The 24,330-nt window shown below is 34.9% G+C and overlaps 1 protein-coding gene across 12 annotated transcripts in view; it reads left to right on the top strand.

The window, feature by feature from the left end:
* ZNF385B (zinc finger protein 385B) overlaps positions 1-24,330 on the top strand; it is a 170,818-nt gene that overhangs the window by 132,596 nt on the left and 13,892 nt on the right. For all 12 annotated transcript variants that reach the window (XM_083840906.1, XM_083840907.1, XM_083840910.1 and 9 more), the window contains one exon: positions 12,623-12,782. In XM_083840906.1, coding sequence (XP_083697032.1) covers positions 12,623-12,782 — 160 coding nt within the window. The remainder of the gene's footprint in view (positions 1-12,622; positions 12,783-24,330) is intronic.

The raw sequence follows: 24,330 nt of genomic DNA, 5'->3' as shown, positions 1-24,330 counted from the left end.
TTTTATTTATTTATATATTTATTTAGTTCACTTGTCATTTCTCTTTAAGGTTAAGGTTTAAGTTTAAAAAATCTTTTTGCTCTGATTGTTGGTCCAAATACCTACTTTAACTGATTAAAACAAGAAACCAATAAAGTTCTGCTTCTGAGTTGAGCCTTCTTTTGTCACAGAGAAGGTGGCTCAGCCTGTTTCTTCTCTTCCCTCTCTTTCTGAGGTCAGGGTCCCTCTTGCTGGTGGGTCCTGTCCCTAGAGGAGTTGTTCATTTCGTCTACAGTGACGTTTGGATGGACAATAGTATATCAAGGCAGATAGCTTGAATCACAGCTCAGTGGCACAAAACAAAAAAGAGATGAAATAGTGTATCATTTTGTACATCTGCCAACTGAGCAATTTTTCCTATCTAGACTTGCTCACAAGGTAGAACAAAAAGTGCATATTGTATTCTGCTTCAAATGGTGACATCACAAGAGCATGTCAGATTATAGCCTTGTTCCCTCTTCTGGGGTGGCTGTATTCATACTCTGTCATACTCCTTTCTTTCTAAACATGCTCAAAATGCCCTGTTCTAGCTACTAGAAGATAAAATCCTATTGCAATGGATGGTTTTAAGAATGGATGAGGCATCACGACCATGCTGCTGGTAGTGATAAAAAGCAGTTCCTTATTTTCTACAGCAGTTTGTTTTACCGGGGCATTCATAAGCAACCTGGAAATTTGATTTTAGAATGTGCTGAGACTCTAGTAGTGTTATTAGTACTAGAAAATACTTAAAGTTTCAAAAATATTTCATAACCAGAGCATACAGCAATATTTGGATAACGAGTTTTCATAGAATAGCACTTCTACTGTAAAAGCTGTCTAGCCTTTCATGACATTATTCAGTTTCTCCTGGGAAGCTTACATAAGATTTTAAACCTTTTCTCCAGGTTCAGTCTTCTAACCTTGAGAGTTATTCATCTATGTGTGTGTTGCCTTTTTTTTTTTCTTGTGTGAGATTTTATTTTATTTAAATATTATTCCTCCCTCACAGCCTGTGATAATCTGCATTGTCATAATTTCAGAGATAATGCCCTTTCCAATCAGCTCTGGAGACTCTTTTGTAATCTCTTGATGGATTTTTTTTACATGCATGTAATGTAAAATACAAGTATTTTCTTGTGGCTGTTACGCCTTGAAATGATGATGCATAGTTCCTTCTTAGCTTGTAACCTCCTTCATAAAAATAAAAACCTGGGCCCTTTGCTTGTGTTTTTCTTTTTGGTACTTTTATAATGTGAAATTTTATTTGGGGTGTAGAACAGTCTTTACAGTCTATAATGTGTCTGGGGACAGGGGAGAAGGCAGTCAGATATTTGTGACCATAGTATCTGTTGAATCTTTCAGAGGATCTGTTCCACCGTGCAACATTATAGGAATGTTTTGAAACCCTTTCTGGTGGCATCAAATTATGATAACTTGCATCAAACTCTTGAGCGTAGCACACTGCAGAATGAAATTTGCAGTTCATCCACTTCATAGTTACAATTCCTTCCTCTAGCTCTACAAGGCTGGCGTGCTCCTTGTAGTTGATGGGCATTTTGTTCCTTTGAACTTCCTTTGACCTAAATTATGCAAGCAAATGAAATAAAAATGACAAAAAATAGCTATTAAGTAGTTTTCTTACTCTTTTTTTTCCTCCTAAATGAATTTCAGCTGCATGGTGTTTGAAGCTCCTGACCTGATTCCAGTAGTGCTCTATCTACTGCATGAGTAGTGGATATTTGTCTGTGAGAAGAAAATTGGTTTCCTTGCCTGTAATGTTTTTTTCACATTGTGGGTACTCACTGGTCTGGATCAATAGACCAAAATATTTCTGACTTAGTCAATTTTTTGTTTTTCAGCCTCCCATTAAATTAACACAGTAAATTGCAAAGGTTTCAGATTTCTTTTCATCTGTTAGTGTGTTTGTTAGTTTAGCTTTGTTAAGAAAGAGTGTCCTGACATCAGAAACAGAAGCAGGGATTTGCAGCTATCTGCAGGAGGATAAAGTCTAATATCAGGGATGGAACACATTTTAAAATAAGTTGTCTTCACTCCAGGAGTAAACATACCTAATGTTGAAGCGATGTTTTCTTTATTTTGAGAAGCAAAATTTTCTGGGAGTTTTCAGTTTGCTAGAGGGTTTCTAACTGAATTCTTTAGGATCTTCCAATCTTCTGTAATTTTAAAACATTTTTTAAAAGCAAAGCCAAAGGAAAAGATCTGCATGCAAACTTAGTGTAGTTTTAGTCTGACCAGTTTATCCTCCTTCAAAACCGAAATGAATTTTGACTCATACTCTTCCAACTATACTCTTTCTATGCATTGGAGTTTAATCTGTCAATACATGTGGGAAATAAATATATCTCTTCAAGATATTCTCTTCTGTATCTTGTCTCTGCTTCATAAATCTCAAAAGGTAATTTAGGGAACAACCATATGGGGTTTGGAGGGGGGAGTGAGGGGTGAGGTTATTCTTTCCCCTGTTCTTTTCTGAAACAGGATATTAATTTGGTTAGCAAAGAAAATATTTATGATCTTTAAACCTCTTCAGAAGATCATATTTTGACTTTGGAATAGCAGATTTCAGAGGTCAAAAGTGACCTCTGTCAGTGGTACTTCTGTCCCTCATCTTGTTTCTTCTCCATAGTCATATTGGATTTCTTTTTGTTGTTAATCATGCATTGTTTTTCAAACATGCATTGTTTTTCATGCAAAACAATCATGCATTGTTTTTCTTTTTGTTTCAAAGAAGCAAAGCCTAAATAGCAAGACTAGGAGAATAGGTTGCAAGGAAAAATAGGAAAAAGGTTGCAAGGTGGTCAGCATTATTTTTTTAATTAAGCTCTGTTACAAATCATTTGTATAACAGGGCCTTGATAATAAGAACATTACATCAAGAACCTGACTCCAGTTTCTACTACTTATGCCCATCATAATTTATTAATTATGCAGGAACAATATATGCAATTTTTATTTGGCATATGGTAAATTGTTGAAAGGGTACTTATGAAATGATTGAGGTGAGTCCAAACTGTTAACTGTTTACCTACAGAGTTGAAAACCAAAGAGTTTAGTTCCAATGATTTATAAATAGAATAATTGATAGGTTTTAGACTTACAGAGGAAACAAAAGGGTATGTTACACTGTAAGACTGGTTTAGTAAAAGCAGAACAAGGATAAATCCTTGGTTGCTCACTACTTATGCTATTTTGCTTGTGTAAGCTTGTGAAGAAAACGTGAATGAACACCTAATAGTATGAAGAGACTTGGTAGGCATGGTTTGTGTAGAAAATATGAAAAACAAATGTAGTTCATCTTTTCTAGAAAGATGCTATAGCTTGAATATATAATTAATTTAAGGAAGATTCTGTATGTTACCAATGACTGTCAGTGTGACTCTATGTCCCCTTTGTCCTTTTTTCCATCATCCCTGCTATGTACCATTACTAGAAGGCAGAGGCTATAGGTTTTACTTGTACAGCACTTATGCAAATGCACTAATACTAATCATGAACATTTCCCAAATGAACCTTTAGAAATTAATGCTGTTAACTTTGCCAGTGGGCAGACGATTGAGTTAAGGAACACCACGTCTTTCTCAATTAAAGAGAATCAAATTTACATACCTGTTTTTCTGTTGGTATACATTCAGGCACTCAGTATTATTCCTTCAGAGAACATAACAAGTTGTTTGCAAATGCAGTTTTTGTAGAGAGATGCCCAGGTATTTGTCACACAGTATAAAAGTAGTACTTAAAGTTCTTTTGTTAAAACCAGACAGTTAAAACTGTATTGCAGCACAAGACACTCGCATGGCACAGTGGGCCTAACAGTGTGTCTGGTAGTTAAGCTTTACTCTAATATATTTCAAAGAAAATTTGCAAAAGTAAAATACAAGAACACATCAAATTTTCTGAATGCATTATGAATTCTTCGTCATGAATTATTTAATAATTCATGTAGAGAAACATTTCCAGATACGTTTTGAGCTACTTTAACTGGGGACTGGCTAATATATTTGGGTTTGATATGATTTTCATAAAAGTGAAAATAAGGAAACTAAAATAGAATGGAATGGTATTTGACAAAATCAAATATTTTGCTTGAATAGTTTTTATTTTATTTTATTTTATAAAAACAGAGCTGATGTGGAAAGAGAGACCTGTAATTTGAGGGGAAATGTAAATTAATTTCACACAGATGAGGGGACAGCAGAGTGTCACACTTTAAGTGTAGAGAGCTTTTTTTGTTAGAAACTTTAAAATCTGTTCTAAAATTTTCAGCTTGTTAACTGTGCTTTTTTTTTTTTTTCCCTTTTTCAGTGGAGGTGGGGATCAGAATTTAGTTATGAGAGTAGCATTTAAAGAAGTAGCAGAAAGTTAATTGACCTAAAGAGTATGATTCCAGGGAAGAAAAAGAAAAAAAGAAGTAAAGGAAGTTAGTAGGGTTGTCAACCATGAAGGGAAGTGAACTGAGAAAAAAAGTGAGGACAAAATAGAGCAGGGAGCTTTTTCCGAAACAAACTTTTACGATGGTCAGTACTGGAAGTCAAATGGCATTGGATTAAGTTAGAAATATCAATTTAAAAGGGATATCAATGTGAGGATTGGTAGTTGATGAGACTGATTAATCAGAGTAGTCAGAATTGAGATATAGATTTCTGCCTGCATGAACTTTATTCTGTTATGCAGATGAATGTGCCTTTTTTAGAAAACTGTTTAAAATAAAATAAAATAACATTTATTAATTGTTGCAGTTGGATTCACTTCAGTATATTATAATAGACATAGGTGTTTCCATCTTTGCATTAAAACCTTTGTTAACACCATTTTTATTGTTTAATTTCTATACGATGATGAAACAGTATGCGTTCCCACTCAGCAAAATACAGTATTTGAGTAAAGTTCAAGTTCTGGTTTTGTGTTAATAATCCAGCTCAGAAAAATTGTGAAATATTTCATTTACATTTACTACCACCAGACACCATCCAGCAGAAGAGAAAGAGTCCTCTTCATGGAACAGATTGTGGTGGTGAGTCAGATCTTACTCTCATGTAAAGGCCACCAGAGCAAGGGATGAAACTATTCCGCCAAGAGCAAGCAAAATGTATCTTAACCTTTGAAAAAAATTTGTTTTGTTTTGTTTGTTTGTTTTCTTTTATTTTCTTTCCCTTTTAAGAATTCTGGGATTCTTTCCAAACCTGTGGTATATCTATATAGACTATAGATAAGCTTTGCTAAATAAGTTTTCATATTAACCTCATAGGTCTGGTTTGTTGATATTAATTATTTATATTGCAGACATTCTGGCAGAAAAAAAAAAGCAGTTTGAATAAGGTTTGCTGTATCTTTATGGTACCTATAAAAGGTCCAGAGGCAACAGGGCAAGGGAAAGATGGCTGTTTACTGTCCTCCATAGATTTCTTCTCTGCCTACTCTTGGCTCATTCTTCCTCTTCCCTTTGGCCACCAGACAAGTCTGCAGCATCTCCCGCAGCTGCTGTGTGGCAGTAAGTCCCTTCAGCAGCTGTGGAGCTTTGGCCAGACTGTACCTGAGTTTTCTGTTATGCTCTGTTCTAGTGTCTGGCACTGCAAATTGCAGCAGTAAGAGAAAAGTAAGTCATGCTTGCAAGGATACCTGTTAGGCTTTGGCAAAATTGTTTTTCTCTGTGTATAGAAATCAAGAAGCTTCCCCCTGCTCTCTTCTCCCTTGTTATTTGTATTAATAGTCCACAGAGTCTTATGAGCTTGGGCACTAGCTAATACTGTCAGTGCTAATCCAGTCCCTTTCCTCACCATCTGTACTCAAAATTCATAAATATGTTACAGTAGCAGTCCACATGGTTTGTTTGTTTGCTGTTTTTGTTGTTGTTGTTTTCCTTTTGAAAAAGTTTTGTCATCTGTTGATCACATCTAAAAGAAGTATGTGCTTCCCTCAATGCACACTTTCCCTTTCTTGTAGAAAGGTTCCTGGCTGTGATGCAGCCAGTTAGGTTAACACCTCGTTGATAAGATATCATTTCATCAACATAAACATGTGTTTGTATAACATGTTGTGCTCTCTGATTGATGGCTCTAAATCAGTGTTGCTTTTTGTTATTGCCTGCAAAGACTCAGAAACCAAGGAAAAAACACCTTGTGGGCGGATCAGAAAAAGCAGATGTAACAGTTGGGCATTAAGAGATGCTGACAGTCACCTTATTGAATGCTTTTATAGCTAATAAAAATGATGTGATGACAGTGATCTTCTTAAAAAAAAAAAAATTTAGGCTACTGTTACCAAATGTTAACTTTGCAAATTTGAATGGATTAGTTGTACTGTCAAAAAGATAACACATAAAATAATCAATAGCATCAAATAAAAATCTGCAGAATTGTCATCATCTTTTGTCAAATGTTTTACATTTTTCCTATAAATAAACTATTTATATTGATTCTTTGGGTTTGAAGAGTAGTGAAGCAAAAAGGAGGTAATTAAAAGCATAAATCTCAGGAACTCGTGAAGGTAATTTTCTGTTTTGAAGACAGAAATGACAAAATGATGAAAGTTGTTAGCTTCAACATGACAGAAATATTGCATGATTACAGAGTGCAGGGTTATAATGTGCTGAAAGTTCTGTTCAAAAACAGCTATTTAACAGAGCTTTAAACTAAGTTTGACTAGTTGCTTTCTTATGACATGGCAGATTTTCACAGCTTTTGCATTTTCTCCATGTCTGTTTCAGTAGTAACCTACCTTACTATTTGGAGCAATTAGGTTTTGGAGATATAATTTTAAAAATAACACAGCTTTGGTGTAACAAAAGCATGAATACTTCAGTGTTACAGATTTCTTCAATTACATCTATTTTTAATATCAGATGAGAAATTTTTTCAACACCATTTCAGGTGCATCAGGTTGTCATTGAAGAGATCTGGTAGGTTAATATTTCTTCTCTATGTAGTAATAAATTCAGTTAATTAGTCATTCACACAGCAAATAGATTCTCAAACTCAGTCAGTTGTGAACTGTCAAAATGAATAGCGCTGATTTCAAATATACTGTCAGTCACTGCTCCAGACAGGTGTAATTTTCTGTCATCTTTTGTACTGCATTTTGTACTTTTGTACTTAGCAGAATTTTAAAGGGTTCTTGAAGGTAATATGGCTCTCAATGAATCTATATGATCTGTGTGTTTCCTGGTTATCTTTATCTTTCTCTATATACATCTCTCTATATATACACATATATTTAAGTTTATGCAAAGTAAAGCTACTGGAGATATTATTTGCTAATGACAGTCACACTTTCTTAGAAAGCATGTTTAGGTGTAGAAGATGAAGATTTGCATTGTTGATGTTCTATTTGATGCAATCTAGTATATAAGGCAATACATCATAGCAAATGTATGTAGTCTCGAAGATGAATGTCGTGATGCTTAGATTTTAAACTTAATAATTGATAGCTGAAAGCAGCAATTCACAAGTAACTTCAGATTCTGAGTAAAATGTGACATTTGGATGATTTGTATGTCTCAAGGGAATATATTTTTGAGAGGAAGAGCTTGTCCTTACAACCAAGTCATTAACCTTTACAGCTAGTGTTTTAGCCTTGTAAACTTGGTAAAAAAAAAAAAAAAAAAAAAAAAAGTTTTAACGATTTGTTCGTTTTTGCATACTATTTAAAGGGTTTGAATGGAGATAATCAATATTGCTTAAAGAGTGGACAGGCAAATATTTTAAGGTACAGAAATTTGAAAAAAACACAGGCGAAAACTGCGTATTTTTGTCCTTGTTGAGTATATTCTAAGCTATTTGCAAAGGAACTCAAAACACATCTTTTTCACTGAGCAATGATATTCTAAAAACAGACATTTGTTTAGTGTCTTATAATAGGCATTCTGTTGATCAAATATTAATGCAAGACAGATGCATGAACATTTTTGTGGAATTTGGCCTGTGTCAGTACAAAGACATATTTTGCATTCTGTTATTTAATTCCACATTTATTGTAGCTTGAAAATCCTCTTGTTCATTAAACTTCCTAGCCAGTACCCGATGGCTTCCTATAATTTCTAATAATGAGGAGGATTCAATTTTAAAATGTAGAAATGTTTATATATAAAGCTAGTAGACCACATACAGCTTTAGAAACAAGTGAAAATTAGATTTTCATTTTAGATTGAGAGTTCTTTCATACGAAATATTTTATTTTATTTTTTCAAAAAACAAAAACCAAACAGACAAAATCAAAAACTAAACAAACAAAAAACCCTGCCCTTCTTGACCTAGCAAGCATTTCATTTAAAATAATAATAGTAATGCAAGTTCAATGGTGACATTTAGTTTTGATAATATAAGGAACAAATGTAATGATCTTTTTAAATGAAAAAATAAATATTCCAATAATATTGAATTGTGGCACAATGACATCAACATAATTGTTCTACTTCATTGATTCATCTATACAGTAAATGCAGCCCTATATATAGTAATAAATTATTATGCAATTAAAAAGCATCATAATACATGACTGCAGTGAGATCCATTAAGGTTATTTTATTTTGACTTTTCCTAATTTTAGAGCTCTTGTTTTCAGAAACTAAATAACACTTCTGTTGTTTTCAACATTTTTTATTTCACAAATATAGTTTTGATTATACAGAATTTGCATGAGTTAGTTATTAGTTTAGTGTTAATGTTGATCAAAAATGTACATTCATTATCTATTTAAAATATTCTATTCCAAAGAATGTAATAGTAACTTATAATTTTGCTCTTTTTTTATCATTAAAATTTTTAAGTTACCTTTCTTTTATACAGCATGTGTCTTTTAAAACTTGCGTGTGCAGAACTTCTGGATTGTCAAATCAAATGAAAATAAAAGTTCAGCTTCTTGTCTTAACTGAAAATAAATAAATAAATGTCATGGCTTTTTCCAAAGATATGTTTAATATTTCAGTCGCATGTTACAGAAGGTTGTAGCCTGTAATATATTGCTGTATTGTGCCAGAAACAAGTTTTAAATGGGACGTTGAGCAATTAAGTTTGCCTATAATGTGGTAGCTGTGCAAATATGTTATAAAACTAGGATTAGTAATGCCCAGGACATTAATAATTAGAATAATTGATACCAGAAATAATCAGAACTTGCTTTCCAACTTCGGATTCCCATGTCTCTCCTTTTCTTGTGTTTACTGTGACTCCAGAAAACTCCGAAGAGCAATAAATTCTGTAATTCAGTAACAGGAAACACCATTTCATGTTGATTCTGCATTTTAGTTACCAAAAAGCAATGGAAATCCAATGATTCATCTCACAGTGGATAATAAGCAAGCTCTGAACTTCAGGTGCCTCTGGAGGGGTTAGAAAATATTGCTTCAGTACCTCAAGGGATGCTCTTCTAACTGCACATTTGAAAAAAGTATCTGTGTGTTACCATGCACAGCGCCATGGAAATGCACATGCACATGTGTTTAAAAAGCCTAAGACCCAAAGGTTTAACAAAATCCAGCCACTGGAATTTGAGAATACACAACTTCAGTGTAGAAATAAATAGCGTGTACTTAACTGATGAGGTGAACTATTGAAACAATTTAGCTGAGGTAGTTATTTCATCCCTAGCAACTTTAAAACAGAGATTGACTCCCTGCCCCACCCTGGAGGATGATCGGCTTGTTCAAAAAGTTCTGGGAAAGAAAGGCTGGTGTTTTCAGAAGCTAGATTTAGATGGCCACTGCAGTACCTTCGGTCCTTATAATATACAGCTATGAAACTGATGATGTAAATATGATAATTATGAAATTTAAATCAAAAGTGAAACCATTCACCACATTCCATGAGGTTTCACTTGTGTTTGAGGAAATCTTAATTTTAATTCTGCTTGGGCTTGTTTGTTTTCAACAGGTCTCATGTACACTATATGAGGATTGAATGAAGGGAATCAAAGACTGTAGTAGGTTCTGACTGATATTGCTGTCACTGTTATTGCAAATATCAGCAGAAAGGCTTATTATCAAGGATTTGACTTACTAAGCCTTTCTCTTGAGTGCACCTATGTCTCCTATGTTGTAGCTTTGGTCTCAGGGAGTATATAATCCTACCAACAGCACACACATGCACGGAGCATAGAGTTTGGGTATTTAAAGGGACATCATCAACTTGAGAGCACTCGAGTGGAAAATCTTGTACTTACTGTTTTTTTTCTAAAGTTGCAAGTATCAGAATGAAAAGGGTTTACATACACCTCAATTTTTAGCTTCAATTTCTGTACATATGTACAAGCATGTGCATATGTGCAAAACATGAATAGTTGATGTAATTTTTTTGGTGTTTGACACTCCTTCTAGTGCATCATGTGGCAACAGCAAACTGAAGAGAAATGAACAAAGCTCAGCAAGGGTGGAAAGAGACAGGGTGATGGTACTTTGCTCCTGTTCATGCTTAAGGCACATTGATGGAACAGTATACAAACAATTTGTACTCCTCTACCTCATTAGGAGCCGAGGAGCTCCAACCCAGAAGTTGAGAAGTGTCCCTTTAAGTAGTGCACGTAGTAGTAGTGGTATAGCCATGTAGTTTTTCTTTATAATATATAAATTGTGCTTGTACATATGTTAATAGTTCAAAGATTTCTAAATTGTCACATAGTTTAATAGCAACTGATGAGTAGAACCTTTACTGGTTTTTAATGAAGATTAGAAATCTCAATTTCAAAGGAATTCAAAGTAAAACTTATATAGGAGCTTTTCTTACTGAATGCTTGCTTACTGAAACCTACTGAAAAAAAAAATGCAGCCACAACATGTCACTGTCCTTTTGAGTTAGAAAGCACTGTGTTTCACAGGGTATATAATCACAAAGGTTCAGTATGTAAGAACTTAACTCCTATGTTTTAACTGCAATTCTCCATCACTTTTAATGGTGCATATAATTTTTGTGAAGACTCCACAAAATTGTCTGTTCTATGGTCTATTCCAGCTGTTTAGCTGTTTCTGCTGTTCGTTCACTCCTTTGTGTAAAATATATATATATATATAACATGCTGTCCCAAGATGACTGTATTGTAATGCCTATTTCTGCTGACCTTACGACAATTTCCTCATTATGACAGCACTCTTTATAATCTCTAAGAAGTTTGGATTCCATAGTTGCTTTTTATAAAGCATGTAATTTGTTTCATTTAACACAATGAACTAAATAACATAGTGAGAATGTGTTTTTGCATGAACATAGTAAAAGTTTCCTTGCACTGATGTTGTTATATGCCAGGTGCCAAGGTGTGGTCATCTTTTTACATGTAGCATGCTTTCTCTGACCATTTTACATTGAAATGAACTACAATATTAACTTTTATAGTTAATATGTAACCTTCAATAGAGGCACATAGTAGTATGTCTCAAATCATTGAATAAACCTTGTTTGGAAATAGTAAAAATACAAACTTATTGCTAAATAGTAATATGTAAAATGTTATAGCAATATGTAAAATGTTATGAAAATAAATTAGGCTTTGTATGAAACTGTGTTCTTTATCCATTTTTAGTGAATTAATTTCTTAGCAAATGAGAAAAGTGTTGAAAAGTCATTTGCAGAAATTTCCAAACTTTTGGGTTTGGCTTAAGCATGTAGTTCCTTAGTTTGCACCTAATGAAGTGGCCTGACTTGTCAAGGTAGATGGTAATATACAGTCAGGAAGAATAATAGGGGATTAAAATCACTGAAAAAACAAGCATTTATGTATATGTCTAGCTTTAGCTGTGCAGCTTCAAAAACACTGACCTAGTTTCTATAGATAGTTTGATGACAAAGGAGAAGTAAACATTGCATCTTAGTACATATTTCTGCTGTTCTGTTTGGGCAGCCTGGAAGAATACATTATATATATACAACACTTCAGTAGAGAGAAAATAATAAATATCAGCTTACCTACTTCCTGTCCTTCGGGTTCCAATTTTCTTAGTCTTTGGAAAAAAAAATATGCAAGGCAATTTATAAAACAATCAAGACTGATAAATATTTCATTTCTTGTGTCTCACTTGGGTCTATTGAAGTTTATAAGTATGGTGTTTCTTCTTTTTATCCCTTTCTGCTTGATCTAATAGTGAAGTCATATTGTTATTAATGACTGTTTCAATTGCTGTTAGTGTAATGATGGAAATACTTTGACTTTTGTACTAGATCAAACAGAAGTTAAAAAATGGATTATTTAATCATGTTACAGCATGGTACATCTACATCTACACACTAAAAGCAATAAAGACTAGGGAACAGTACATGAAAATTGAGTAGCATCTTTCTCAATTGGTGTTGTTTACATTTGTATAGCTCTTTAAATCTTTAAGCAGCATGGAAGCAAAGAATGACATTAGAAGTGGCAGAGCTTTATTTAATCCTGAGGCCTCTTTTTCCTAGTTAGTGAAAACACAAACTGTTCATTAAAATCCTGTCATCTGAATATATGAGAAATTACATCTAGGAAAACTACTGGTATAAAGCTACTAAAATTTTTCAAGTGGAATAACATGGTGCCTACTATTGAAAGTGTCACTTTTCTGCCTTGTCGTCCATTGTGTTATACAGAAGTACAGAAAAAAGTGAGCCTGATTTGTTCTCCTTTGTAGAGCCAGGCCGAGGCCCACTACAAAGGAAGTAAACATGCCAAGAAGGTCAAAGCACTAGAGGCAACGAAAAATAAACCAAAAGTTGGGTCTTCCAAGGACAGCGCAAAGGCTAACACAAGCTGCTCTACGCCAGTCACAGCCAACATCTCTGACAAATCAGGTCAATGAAAACTTTTTGTTCTATACATTCTTTATTTTCTACTTTTTGGTGTTTGTATGAGAGAATCTGATTGCATGATACTGATCCATGACTTGTCTTTTCTAAACTATTTGCTATGTTCTCTTTTACAGAATTGTTTTTGATGCTGTCAAAGGTTTTTTTTCCCCACATCTGTGATATGTGGTGTCTCTGAACACTAAAGTCTGGTGTTTCTTATTAAACTGTTAAGACCCTCTTATCAAATTTATTCCTATAAGCTATGTTGTTCATGTGACAATAGCAATAGATGTACATTTCTAGCTGAGGTACAAGAAATCTCTCCAAGAATTTTTTCCTTTCTGAATAGAATAATACTGCTCCAATGAGAAACACACCCATGGAAATGTAGTGAAGCCTTATGGCACAGATATTTCCTGATTTCCACAGCTCATTAGTTCTTTAACATCACTTTTTTTTTTTTTCCCCCATGTCAGTAATTTGAGGAAGATCACTAACACTAATTGCAGTAGAGTTGAGTCACTTTCTGCTCTGTCAGTGTTGTGTTACTGAGTGAAACAGGAGAATTTCCTGAACTTGCTGACAGTCTGAAATACTGTACTTGTCATCCAGGAGAAAGCACCTACTGTGGGTTACCCAAATGTTGGTCTGATATCTGGTTGTGATAAACTTGCTGCTTCCTTGGCATCCATTTATCTTCACAAGAGCTGAGCTTGACTCGGATGCCATAGGATGATTGGCACAGACAGTTCTCTGACCAAAAAATAAAAAATAAAAAAGAGAGAGAGAGAGAAAGAAAGAAGAGAACAAAACTATTTCCACACCCATGGGTATTTGTTGTCCTGTTCTCCCCACAGCAGCAAAACTGCATTTGGTTCCTTAACAATGAGCTAAATTTTGCATTGATTCACCTAGAAAATCACACGTTGATTTGAGTGAGATAGCAATGATATGTGTTCAGGGGAACAAGCCAAGTTACTATAAAACAGTTGCAAGGTACCGTCTGCTCTAAATAAAATGTGCACTATTGAATAGGAAGAGATTTAAAACATTTGATAAATATTTTACACTCTGAAACACCAAAAATAGCTTTAGTTAAAACAGCTTACCATTCCAGATGTACACTAAAACCTCAGACAACTGTTTAATAAGAAGATTTTAGTTAAAACTTCAGAGGAATTAACTGTTGTGTAGGAATGCCTGCTGTGTAGTTGTGTTATGCACTGCTTGCCCTGCTTGTGCCAAAGGCTGATGGCCAAGTAACACAAGTTGCAGTATCTTTACCAACTCTATTGTTTTCCTTTTCAACTGTTTTCTCTAAGTCTAGGGCTGTCTCATGTGTTTCTTAGGCCAGTCTGTAAGATCTATCCCTGACTTAATTTTCTTCTTCTCTGTGCAATATATCTAAAATCATTTACTCCTCTATTTTCAGTTTTTGAGAGAGGATAAAATAATCTAAGCAACAAGAGAAACCTGCTCCTGATATTGTTATATTGCCCCTGTTTTGACAGTATGTTGTTACATGTTATTAATTACTCAACACAAATTAAACAGATTACCATCTGTGTCTGTTGGACTATACCACTGCAAGTGTTTCTACATTCAAAATAAATTTCTGTGGTGATTTAGTTATATGTTTTCTTCCAGCCTGGGGAACAGCAGAGTTGCCTGGGAAGGGCGGGCTGCTCAAAGCCTATTGCTGCTCTTTATAAGGCTGCAGGTGGGATGTTTAGGAGGACAAAACGCTGAACCTGGAGTGACAAACTCTCCACATCCAAATGGAGTGCTGGTAGCAGAGATGGGGAATGGCTTGGAGACAGGAATTTTTAGTGAGCTATGGACAAGAAACCAAACCATAATTTTGTTTAGCTGCACATGAACAATAGCCTCTGTAAGGGAAAGTGTTCTTGAACATGTTTAGCTCTTTAACATAATGCTTATTTCAGCAAGAAGAATCACTATGTTGCTGCTGGGAATCAATGCCATGGTGGTTGTATTTTGTTCTTGTTGGTGGTGTTTTTTGTTTTGTGTGTGTGTTTTTCCGTTCATTTATTTCTGAATGTTCTAACACAGCTTTCATTCTTTGAGAAATGGATTATTGCCAAATATTCACTGTATAGGTATATTTCAGTTTTTCTTAAAAACAAAAATAATATCTAATACTAAGAGTTTAATTTCTGTTTGTGGCCATGGTATTTTCATCCTGATTTCCTAAGGAAGTGAAACTTAGTCATATCATCTATTCTTATCTTTGTCATGCTCTGCAGAGTCTTCACAACTTTGACTCTATTGCCTCATGTAAAAAAGTTCATGAGATGAAGGGGTGTTAAAGAAACTCGCAGAAGTATGGTGAAAACTGGCAACTGGGTAGGATAGAAGACTTAACATATACTCCATCCTGAGAGAAGCTGCAGTGAGCTCTGTTTTGCTTGTCTTACTGGCTGGCCTGGCACTACATTTGCCTTCAGCTGGGGGATTTCAGTTTGAGTCGTTTGGGTGTGGCATAGGCCTGAAAAAAGTGCATTATAAGTACAGGAAGAAGATGGGAGCTAAATGGAATCAAGGAAGGGAATTAAATCCCACCACTTGTGAAACTGTTTTAACTGTTGTATTTTGAAGCATTGCTAAGTTCCTCAGAAATGTTCATCAAGAAATGTCGTTCCTGGTGTCCGTTCACTGAGTATGGAAGAGGAGAATAAGAAGCTAAGAAGTGAAGAGACTTAAGTTCCAGTGTTCCTTTATTACCTGTTGCACTTCTGCTGGTATTAACGCAGAATGGGTAGGGAGTATCACAGTACACTGATAAACTGAATTTACTATTACATTACATAGGTCTGCTAATAAAAGGACACAGCTTTTTTGATGTGCTATCATTTTGAGTGACTTGTTGGCATCTGACCCAAAGCTCTCCAGACAGAGCAGATACTATATATTGAAATAAAATGTCAAGTTTGCTACAGAGCCACCTGTTCTGTGGGGCAGACATAAATATTTTAGATGTCATGCTGTTTTTCAGGAGCAGTAGTAACCAGAAAAATAATTTCAGTGTTAGCTCATCTGGTGTGATGAATCTATCAAACACAAGACCCCAGTTCATCCAGTCTTTATTTTTCACATCTTATGATGCAGTGGTCTCTCTACAGCTGTTCCTTTCAATTTGAGAAGTGTGGCTGCTGTTAGAGCTACAACAATTAAATTAATGTTTAAGGTATTTTGAGGAGTTTTCAGGAAAATGTGAGCTCCTGCAGAGAGATGGGCAGGGGAAACTCTGGAACTTGGTCTGAGTATGACGATTCCTAGTGTGTGTGAAAGAGATCTTTACTGCTGTTATTAATACAATATGATTCAGAAATAACTTCTGTAAATTGATCATCAGCAAATGTAGTGATAAAGCCATAGTACTGTAATGCAGAATCTGCTGCAGCCTCAGGTAAGTGGATATACTGATGGGTTGGATTGCACAAGTTTTGCATTCAGGTGTGTTCAGACTGTTATGTGATCTGATTTTCTAAGCACAAAACTCTTCACCATTTAGAAAATACTTGTTTACTACTACTTTGATGTACCACTGTTTTATCCTGTTCACTGTTTCAGCAGAGAAAAAGGAAAAGGCATGGGTGCAGTGTGGTTGTTCCCATACCTCTTATTAGGCTATGCCTACTTGTCCTGATGGGTACTTTCAAACAGGAGATGTCCATAGGGTATCCTTTCCAAACTTGTCTCCCAGTTTATCTGAACACCCCAGGCAAGTATAGTAACAGCTATGGAACAGCTTCATATGCTAGAAGATGAGTGCTGTGATACTGCAAGCTTTTTCGTGGCTGCTTTGAGAGATAGTTACAGGATGGCAGCATTAACAAGCCTGTGAACTGCTCTTTCATGTGGGGCAAAGATTACCTTCCCTCCCTGTGGGACCCAGGATTTTAAGGATGGCTTCAAGCAGAAATATATGTGTATGAGGGAGAAACTTTTTATAAAGTCTGCACTGTTCAGTAGTTTGTCAAGTCCTTTAGGCTGAAAAATGTTGTGTTAATGTAATGTACACACGTGTGGACATAGGTATTTCCAGTGAAATGCATCCCTTTAGAAAAGGGCGGGGGTAGCAACAAGTACATAGCACAGTTTAGAATATGCAGAGTGCATTTTAAATATAGGTCTGAGAATGCAACAGAAGATGGGTGTCTGTGATTCCAGTCTAGCATATTCTAGATGCTTACAGTGATGAGTCCCTCAGGAATGCTTATGATAATAAATGGACTAAAATGTCACTATTTACTCATCAAATGAAGAGGAATTCTTTGATTACACTTCTAAATCAAAATAAATTGTTCAAAATGAAGCAGACGATGCAGGATCACTTTCTTTGAATTCTGTTTTGATATGAAAATCAAGAATGAAATGCAAGTGTTATAACCTACTAAAAAGTCAAAAACAGGTTTCAGAATTTAAAAATAAAGCCTTTTTTGTCTTTGAGCCATTCTGTATATGATCTCTTTCCTTTTCAGTGAGAGCTGTTTGTGAAATTATATATATATGTGTGTGTGTGTATATATATGTATATATATATATATATATGTGGGCATTTCAAGTTCAGATCTTGTTCATATAAGATCAGCAGGCTCTGCTACCTGGGACTTGTTACAAATGGACCCTTTGGATGTTTTATGAAAAGTCCTTTTTGTTCAGCTGGTACATCTGCAACATCAGGCACCTAGTCAGGCTAAATTCTAGATCCTGTTTCAAATTCTGGCCCCTCTTACTACAATTTTGTTCTGTAATTGCATCTCAGAGTAGCTAAATGAGCAGTTCAGTGTCGTGCTGATGATATTCCAGCATATGAGCAGTCCTGTGCTGGTCTGTTGTGTATGGCGAGGACAGCAAGAAAGGGATGTGACTGGAAACCTCGTTTGCCAGTTTCTTGATCCAGCTGGGTCTTTTAGGAGTTACTCCAGTTATTATAGCATGCTAAAGCATGGTACAGTGTCTGCTGCCCAAGTGGGCTAGCTCAGATTTTCAAAACAACCTAGACAAATTGATAGACGTAAGTACTACTTTGTCATGTAGACATATGGTAACAAGTTAGCCTGTTAGATAGGACCAGTAGCTACAAGCTTTATTAGACAAAAAAAAAAAAATAAAAATAAATTTGACCTCGAGGTCTTGCCAGTGATTTTAGTTCATTGAGGGCTTTCTGTGGGCACTTTGAAAATAAACCTGTATATTTTATTCCTTTTATTCCTTAGTAGAGTGCAACATGTTGAATCACATTTACTCAGGCACATTACGATGCATTGGATTTCTTCAGCGTCCCAACTACCAGTGCTATTTATTCATCAACTATGAATGAGATGTAATGTCCCATGGGATGGCTTAGTTCATATTTCACAAGCCTACCATCAGGACACTCCCTTCGTCATGTTGCTTGAGTTGCCAGACTAAACTTTTCCATATACATCTCTGTACTTGGAGTATCCTAAAAATGATACCCAATTCTGAAAAAAACCCTTAATATTTATTTTTAATTCATGACTTTATTTTAAAGGAATAAACTTTTTCTTTGTTTGTTTTAAATCACAATAATCTTATAAAAAGAGCAAGGAGATAATACAGCTTCCACAGCTATCTGTAGTATATCTGTTCTGGGGGATTCTAGGCTATTGTTATAGAGATGTCATTATAAGAACTTCAACACTTGGGATGTTTCTAGGGTATTTATTATTTAATCCTTTGTAATGTTCCCAAGTCATCCAGACCTCAAAGTCTATACTGCTTATATTGTGATGAAGTTGAATTTGGTGGAAAAGAGGCTATAGAAGGAGAGGAACGTGACAATGATTTGTTTGGCTTGCTGTACATCAACATTAACAAGTCATATTTAGAGGTTTTTTCTTATGCCTCTCTGAGATGATTGTCATTATGTCCAGTCTCCATCAAAAGCTACTGAAAAACCTCATCAGTTTTTCACATTTATGCTTACATAAAGAATTCTACTGAAATTATATGCTACAAAATAATAATGCATCTGTGTTTGTGTATTCAGATAGCTAAGCACGGGCGTATTTATGTTAAAGAAGTTAGTTTATGGTCAGCTCTAAGAGATAAATTCAGTCAGATTCACCCACCAAGGAGAGTCATTCCAGGGGTATTTTTCTGTGAAGCTCTCTGAGGATGGTAGGTTTTGTCCTCTTTTCATTAAACATTTCACAAACCTCAGAAAAATGCTCTATATTGCTCTATACTGCCACCTGTTGAAACTCCATCCCCAAAATAGATATAAAGGCACAACATAGAATCTGCTGCTTGACCACCGTGCTTTTGTGGTGGATAATCTAAAACGGAATTCAGGAATTCTCATAAATTCATCACATGTATGCTGTTGTTTCATGTGCAAGTACCATGCATGCATTTACATGAACATTTTATTATCAGTATTGATATGTTAAATATACTGTCAGTAGCACATGTAATGTTGATACTGGATTTAGTAGAGAATAGTCTCTGGGCATGTTCTGGTGGGTTATTTCAGCACCTACTTCAGGACGTTGCTATTTGGTTTATGCACGTAGGATGAAAGTTTAATCAAAAGGATTATTAGAAAATCAAAGTCTATTAACAAGAAACCATTTTATTAGGTTTGAATTTTTGAAACACTTTCTTCCCTGTCACTCTTACTGGTCATACTTTTTCAAAATGGGATTTTCAAGCCTCATCTTTCCATGTGTGTCTTCTTACAAGCTAAATGGGAAAGCAGTCGTTCTGCATGGTTTGGTGTTGATGACTTCCAGGAGCTCCAAGGAGTTCTTCAGGTGTTTCTTCAGTCTGCCTATAATATTAACTAGCACAGATCAAATTCTGCACCTCTACTGCAAACTGATTATAGGTGAAATTAACTGAAAAACTAAGTTCTGTGACTGACACAATTACATTGTTGAGCTGCTCCAATTTCTGTTCAAATTGAAAAGGTCAATCTTTTCTTTCTCCAGTCATTATATAAATCAGAAATACATGCAAGCAGAAGATTGTTTTGAAGAAATGGTAAGCTTTTTCTCCTGTAGTTATTTAAAAGCAGAAGCTTTGCATTAAAAGTATACTGTAAGATTAAATACTACTCTGTGTGCTTTGCTGTGTGCCAGAACGTTCATGTGCCCTAAATCACTAAGGCAGTATACTACTATAAATTATTCCAGTTACAAAAAACGGAATTTTTTTGCATATTTTTTCATTAACATCTTTAAAATTATGCAATTTTTTCTTACTTTGTGTAGAGGTAAAGATAGGCATTGGGCTAAGCAAGAGTGACTACAGATACAACTGGTCATTGGAGCAGAGCCCAGGGATGTTCTCAGCTACTTTTTTGTTTGTTTGTTTTTAGCTATATGTATACAGTCATTTAAAGAATCCACTTATGTACATTGAATCCCTTGGCAACTCTTTTCTTGTTATATCGGGCATCTGTTTTTCTTGTTTGTTCTGCTAATGATGTGCCTATTGAATATCCAAATTTTTTTTGGATGATAATTGAATGATAAGATAAATATGGAATGTCACAATATACTAGCAAATGATTAAATATATATTTCCATAGAGGATGCTAGAGGTGGCACAATGACCCTAACCTAGCAGAAATAGTATGTATGACATCATTCTTTATTCATAATTGGTTATGTAACATATTACAAGAGTTCTCAAGTCTTCAGGTATGGAAGTGGAGAAGGAGGGAAAACGAGAGTAAAAGAAGCAGCTAGCAAAAAGCGAGTGTAAGATTGAGATACCAATGTCAGTCATCTGCTTTGCAATTTTCTAGTAGAAAGAAAGATGATCCAGAAGAATCTTAAAAAGCGAAGGTTTTGGAATGAGATTTTGTAAAAATTCCAAAAGAGAGAAATGATATATCCTTCTTTGTCACCTCAAGATAGTTATTCTGATGGCGAATGACAGTATTATTTGCCTAAGAAAAAAAATCATTTGGGATCTAAGAATGAGGTTTGTTTCTAGATGACTAAGAAATTCAAATCAGTGGAAGTTCTCTTACTCTCAGTAGGACTTAAATTAGACATCTAATAGTTCCCCAAAGCTTACTGAAGAAAGATATTGCTGAAGAAGTTAGACTGTTCATCTGATGCCAGACATTTAGCTTTCCCACATAATCAGAGAATAAATAACAGAATGCTGACGATTACTCATGCAGTTAGTAGTTGAATGGAGTTTTGTCTGTCTAGTTGTGCCAAAGTTGGAGGTTGTGTCAAGTCTCTAAAATTTGAGAATTAAAGGTCTTTCTTTTCTCTCAGGCTTTGAGTGACTTTAGTCTCCAAATGTAAAACAATGGGTAAGACCCAATACTGTTTCTTCAGGATGCTTTGGTTTAGCCTCTAAATGAAGTAAATGTTCTATTTTTGAACCTTTTTATCCTGGAAAACATGAACTTACAAGGGAGGAAAATAGTTTTACTGGTGGCCTTTTTTTTTTTCCTGTATTTTTTCACCAACTATTTAAGTAAAGGAAAAGACCTCTAAGACTACAAGCCAGTCTAGTCTAGTAGCAACTTCCATACATCAATAATGTGTCCAGATTTTTTTTGGTAAATGTGGTTTTTACTCATCTTTATATTTGTCATACTTATTTTTTTATGCAACATAAAAGTAGGCAGCATTTAGAATACAATGCTCAAAAAAAATGCTTGTTGCTAGGGCGTGACAGACAACTGAGACCATGAAGTTGATGAGTTGGTTTTGATACAAAATTGTTCAGAAATCCAGAATTGAAAACAAAAGCAAAAATATCCCTGGCTGGCACATCAGACAGTTAAATAGGTCTTTTGAAAACTTCTTTTATTATCCTTCCAACCTTAATTCTACAGCTGCTGCATTATTGAATTGGTGTGAGAAACATGCTACATTTCATATAGCATAAAAATGTATATATGGTCAATAGGTTGTGTTTTATTTCCTTATCTTTTTTTTTTTTTTTTTTTTTTTTCTTTTCAAGGAGAGTAAATCAACTTGCATGTCTGCTAGGCAAGTTATATGCAATTTTTTGGTCAAATCTTGAGGACATGACTACATACTTGCAGTCTTCAGGCAAACCTGCCACTGAAATCAGTGAGAATGCACAATTATAGATGTCATTTAGCTGAAATGAAGATGAGTGTTTCATAGTTGGCTTCAATGGCAGATCTGCCCAGGCAAGTAGTGAGTCAGTAGTTCAGACACAGGCCCATGAGAACATACCTGCATGCAGAATGTCCGTTCTTCTTGATTAATTTATTTAGACACCCATAAATTTTGTATTGAGTTCCAAAGCACTTTAGCAGCTGTGGGTAGAATTTTAAGATTATTTAAGCACAAGCTGCAAGTACAATGTGTTTCTAGTAATGTATTTCAGATTCATAGATGGTGGACATAACATTAATTTTATGGTTGAGGAGATGACCCAAAGCATTTTTAAGAAGTGAAGGATGTCTGGGTAGAATATACTGTTTGTTATAATCTTTGAATATTATTTTTTCTAAATATACCTACAGTATTAAAAGGTGTAAAAGACAATAAAGTACTATGGAAAACTTGCATTCCTGCATTAGTAAAATAAGTGTGGCAGTCTGTAATGGGAGTATAAAATATTTACAAAACACAATAGGTTTCTGGTGTTAGAGAAAGATAAGGTAAATTTTTTACCAGGTAAAACTTTTTTTTTCTTTTTTTTTTTTTCTCCCCTGGGTAAAAGTCGCTTTTTTAATATCACGTCATATACTATATTTCAAACTTTACCCAAACTATATAATAGTTTCTGAGTCTGTTTTAATTTATTTCCATTCCAGCCAGTACAGACTGGCATACCCTAGAAAACATGAAAGGTTAAGATAGTTTTAAAATAAATTTACCAAGTCAGAGCAACAGTACTGAAGAATGCAAAACTATGGGATATTCACACTTTAAGAATACTGCTTTAACTGAGAAATGTTTGAAATGTGAGTCTTCCTTGTTGATCCATAACTTTTGCACAGTTACTTCAATATAAGTTTTTTATGTATGGAAAAATGTCTGCAAGTATGCAAATAATTGACTAAAAACTGTAGGTGACACTGTAGTGTCATCTCAAAGGCACCAAGTAGTTGGAACAGCAGGTGTTCTCTGTTGAAGAAGTTGTACAGGTAGGTGCAGAAATAAATATTGCAGGTCAAGATTTTGCAGTGGCAGAACCATGTGGACTTCTGAGTATTTTCTGATTCTCAGCAATCCACTTTCATGAGAATTAGGAGCATCCAAATTTTCTAAAACAAACCTTTATAACATTTAATCCAATTAGTTGCAAATTTATTTTGTACTCTGAAAAAGAGACAGGTTCCTTTGTAAAAGAATTCCCTAGAGTCTTTGCTATGCCAATTCAGAAATAAAATATCTAAGAAATTAAGTATCAACATCACTGTTGTACCATAGCCAAGCAAGCAATACTTCTGAAATTAAAATGATACTTCAGTTCAGCCAGTTGGAGAGTAATGATGCAGTTAATCAAATAATCAGGCTAGCTACAGAGCTCACTCAATATTGCAGAGCCATCCAGACGTTTCCTGATGTAGCTTCAGTATCTCAACAAAATATGTTGTAGCTTATTTCAGTGCACATTTGTGCTTCAGATGAAAAGCTTTATATTTATAGCTTCCATTTGTTTCTCATCTTTGTATGGAAATAAAATTGGTGTTCTTTAGAATGTGTCAACCATTTATTTCATGTAAGTACCTTTCATTATATAAAACCTAGCCATTTTTTTTCAGACAGGCCTGAGGTACAAGGAAGAGCATTTTACAAAAACTAAAGGTAACCAGAGGGTTAATGGATACTCTGTGCTGTCTGATTTGCATGTAGGTTTGCAGCGGAATTTTTCTAGAACAGAGCCCTACGGGTTTTTTAGCCTCATTTCTCAGTAGATTGCACAACTGGTGAGAAAGTAGGTATTTTGTCTGACAGCCATTAGAGTCTCATTATTCAGCAAATGTGGAGATAAAACAAAAAAGATTTAAAAATCCCTTATCAAAGTTAGCTAACTCTGTCTTAATGAGTGTCAAGAAATAATCTAATGCTCTTTGTGCTTTTTTTTTTTTTTTGAGTGATGATGAGCTGCAGGATGGAGCACTTGCAAATGCTGTAAAGGTTGTGACCACCAGTGACTTAATTGCTTTCCTTCTATTGTCTTCATGGCATATATTACTCAGTGTTCATCTTTTTCTTCATGAAAAGGATAAATAATTGTTTAAATGCATCCTTTATTCCTTTATAACAGTGTGAGCCAGCAGAAGATAAGACTTTCTGTGAAGAACAATGGTTTGATGCTTGCTTTTTATTTTACTGGAACTATTGTCTGCATTTCTATTCAGTAGAGTTTTTCTGCTGATAGATTGAGAAAGGCCCTTCTTGTCCTCCTGTTAATTCAGTCATTGATCCTCTTCTCCCTCCATATCTTGTTTCAGGGCAAACAGAACTAAGCTAAATATAATTAAATATTGTTTCCAGTATGATAACTTGTGAATTGTCGTCTTCTGCTCCAGACCTATGTGCCA

This window comes from Anser anser, assembly GCF_964211835.1.
Source record: "Anser anser genome assembly, chromosome: 6".
Lineage (NCBI taxonomy): Eukaryota > Metazoa > Chordata > Aves > Anseriformes > Anatidae > Anser > Anser anser.
This window is presented reverse-complemented; position numbering and strand designations above follow the sequence as displayed.